General features: G+C 43.3%; 1 protein-coding gene across 1 annotated transcript; it reads right to left on the minus strand.

Moving 5' to 3' along the window:
• Positions 1 to 2040: 2040 nt before the first annotated feature.
• LOC133316513 (uncharacterized) lies at positions 2041 to 2905 on the minus strand (the record flags this gene model as incomplete). Its single annotated transcript, XM_061518272.1, has 2 exons — positions 2041 to 2601; positions 2665 to 2905. Coding segments are annotated over 2 exons (802 nt in total), but the record flags the coding sequence as incomplete, so codon positions are not given.
• Between the last annotated feature and the right edge of the window lie 87 nt (positions 2906 to 2992).

Below are 2992 nucleotides of genomic sequence, written 5' to 3' on the forward strand. Positions count from 1 at the left end.
ACAGAAGCATTAAATGAATGGAGCAGGTGCATTAAATGCGTCTTAGTCTGTACCCCTTTTAATATATTTTAAAGGAATACGTTACCATCCGTTCCCCCACTGTGTTTTTGTCACAAATGTGTAAAACAAGTGATTTTCATGCTGAAGTTGCTCATCAGATGAGGGAACGTATGGTATTTTGCCATCAAAATGGGCTTAGATGGGAACGAATTTACGTCCCATCAAACACTTCAAAACTAAACTGTTGGTTGTCCTCAAACAACTCAGAAATATTGTATTGGTCTGCCCAATTTAAAAGAATAATATAACAGAAAGGAACTTGAGCCAGTGAGCAACCATGAACTTTTCAGAAAATGAACTACTCTCCATAGTAAACAGTAAGAGTATTCTATCCTCAGATAAGAGAAGGTTGCTGATCTCTTGTCTCACTGTCACTCATGGGTTGGTGTTTCCTCTATCCATCCCTGGATGTGATTCTTCAGAACTTGCCTTTCTGCTGCGTTCCTATGAAGTACAGCTGTCTTCCGTTCCAAGGATTTCTTTGATGGGTAAGTGTATGGAACTGTGGAAGAAGTGGTGGCCTGAGTTGTGGGATCAAGGAACGTTTAGCTTTTATGCCTTTGAACTTGGATTTTTTCTATTTTGAGGGAACACCTTTTCTTGAACCTTTTTCCCCCTTTGGAGGAAGGTTTTCTGGTTTTTCTTGAATTCTTTTGAATGGTTGTTCCCCTTTTTCTTTGTTTTTCTTCTGTCCCTTTTTGGTTCATTGTTGAGTATGTTCATTGTTCTTTATGATTGACCAGATGGTGTATGATGGAGGTGAGGTGAGTGTGTGATTCTGTTTTGATCCTTGACAGCAGAATTCATCTGTCTTCAGCAGTACTTACAGCATCAAGGAAATCTGAGAAGTTTCATTGTGGTTACACCTCAGGAACGCTCTCAGAAGTAGGTGTTTGGCATTTTTTCGTTCCTTACCAGTTTGAGTTCACACAGATCAGCTTCTTTCAAAAATCTGAGGATTAAATTCCCTGCACTGTTTCTATTTTCAAGTACTCAGAGAAAGAACAAGCATGATTAGTCAGTGACTTTGTGTTTCATGTATGTTAGTTAATCCAAAAGAATTGGGGCAGTCTTAATACTATAACTGAAATGCATGTATATACCAAACAGTTTGATCAAAAAAAGGTCTTTTTTCATTGCAAAAAGATTAATTACAAGGGAACGGAAAGAAAACAAATTAAAAACAGAATTGAAAATAAGCTAAGCTAAGATAAATAGGAGGGTTTCTCCTTTTCATTGTGGAGGTCTCCTGTCCCAAGGGTTCCTTTTTGCAGCTTTAGCTTCCTTGGCTTCATCAATCTCCTTCTGTGTCAATGGTCTCCTCCTGAGCAGATCTTGCAATCTGCGGACTTCATTTACAGGGAGCCATTTCTCAGCATCTTTCAGTAAATCGCTGATGATTACAACCAGGGAGTTGATGGTGGACCTCATCATTGTTCTACCATCGCGAATGTGGACAATCTCATTATTAACATCTATCAGTCTCATCTCCAGCTGATAAATTTTCTTCTCCAAGTATGTTCCAAAGGCCCTGAGGGCTTCCTTGGTTTCTTTCCTTTCTTCAGCATGCTTGAGGAGGAGCTTGTTCAGTAGGGGTTCAGCTCTGTGGTTATGCAGAGAGTTTGAGAGTATCAGGGAGTCAGATGCTCTTCTGATTTTTTCTTTGACAGCCTTGAGTGTGGATGCATAGGAGGCAGTGTTGGCTTCTTAGATGTTGGTCTTGATGATGCTGAGTTGTTGTTCTTTTTCTACCTTCTGCTGTTGCTGGAATTGGTTGAAGGATGAAGAGAGTTGGTTCAATCCGTCCTTTAGAGCTTTCAGTTCTTCATTGGTGCTTGTAATGTTAATCTGGGGAACGGATTGCCTTGCTGGCAACAGCTTTTCTATTTTCTTCCCCATCATCTCAAAAATCTCAGCAATCCCAATTTGTGATTTCTTTCTAGCTGGGAGAGGGATTGCTGTAGCAGGGGAGGAAGACAGCTACTGGTTTTGCTGTTGGCTGCTGCCAGCAGTCAAAGGTGCTTCAGGTGCTTGCCTGGGCTCATCCTCTGGTGGTCTGGATGATGACGGTATTGCTTCAATATGTTCCCTCATCAGTGGAGGAACTGTCATCCCTTCTTCATCTGCCAGAGCTCTAGCTAGAGCTTCATCCCCAGTGGTGTCAGGACGATTGATGGGGTACAGAAGAGGGCCTCCTAGACTAATTTGCCTGGGGATGGATGGCTTCGCCTTCTTTTTAGGGGATTCCACAAGAATCCCCTTTCCTTTGTCATCTTTCTTTTGTGGTTGAGCTTCTTGCTCAACCACTGGTGTTTCTGCAGCAGGTGCTGCTTCTTTGTCTTTTTGTCCCTCTCCTTGTTGTTGCCTAGGAGAGGGTTGTGGGGTGATTTGTTGTAGTGGAGAGTGAGCAGGTGGTGGGGATGGAATGTCAGAAAATGTAGAGTCTGAGCTGCTTGGGGACGTTTCCTTTGCAGCTAGTTTTGGTGCTGACTTCCTTCCAATCTTCAGCCTTTTTGCCAAAGGCTCATTGTCTTCACTCTTCTGGTCAGAGAGGGTGATAGGCTTTGCAGAGGATGCTCCCTGTGGCCTATTGCTATTGCGGACCCTCTTTATCCTCTGACTTGATCGTTCCCCTTTTCTTGGGGGAGGTTTGGCAGGAGATTTCTTCTTGCCCTGCTTGCCATCAGTAGCAACAAGGGCATCCTTCTTCACCTTGGTAGGAGGAGGGATGGTTCTTCTGGCCGGAACGTGGCCAGAGGAAAAGGATTTTGTAGGGGTGGTCTTGGTGGTCTCATTTAGTGAGGCCACAGATGTTTCCTCCTCACTATCTCTGGTAGGGGAACGTCTGAGATTGGTAGGAATAAGTTGGGTGGTGTCAATGTAGGTGCTTTTAAGACCGTTCCAGGTCTTAGCATCAATGATAGATGCCACC

This window comes from Gastrolobium bilobum, unplaced genomic scaffold (genome assembly GCF_033153095.1).
Source record: "Gastrolobium bilobum isolate Gb01-03AN ecotype WA unplaced genomic scaffold, APGP_CSIRO_Gbil_v1 utg313880, whole genome shotgun sequence".
In the NCBI taxonomy this organism is placed as follows: domain Eukaryota; kingdom Viridiplantae; phylum Streptophyta; class Magnoliopsida; order Fabales; family Fabaceae; genus Gastrolobium; species Gastrolobium bilobum.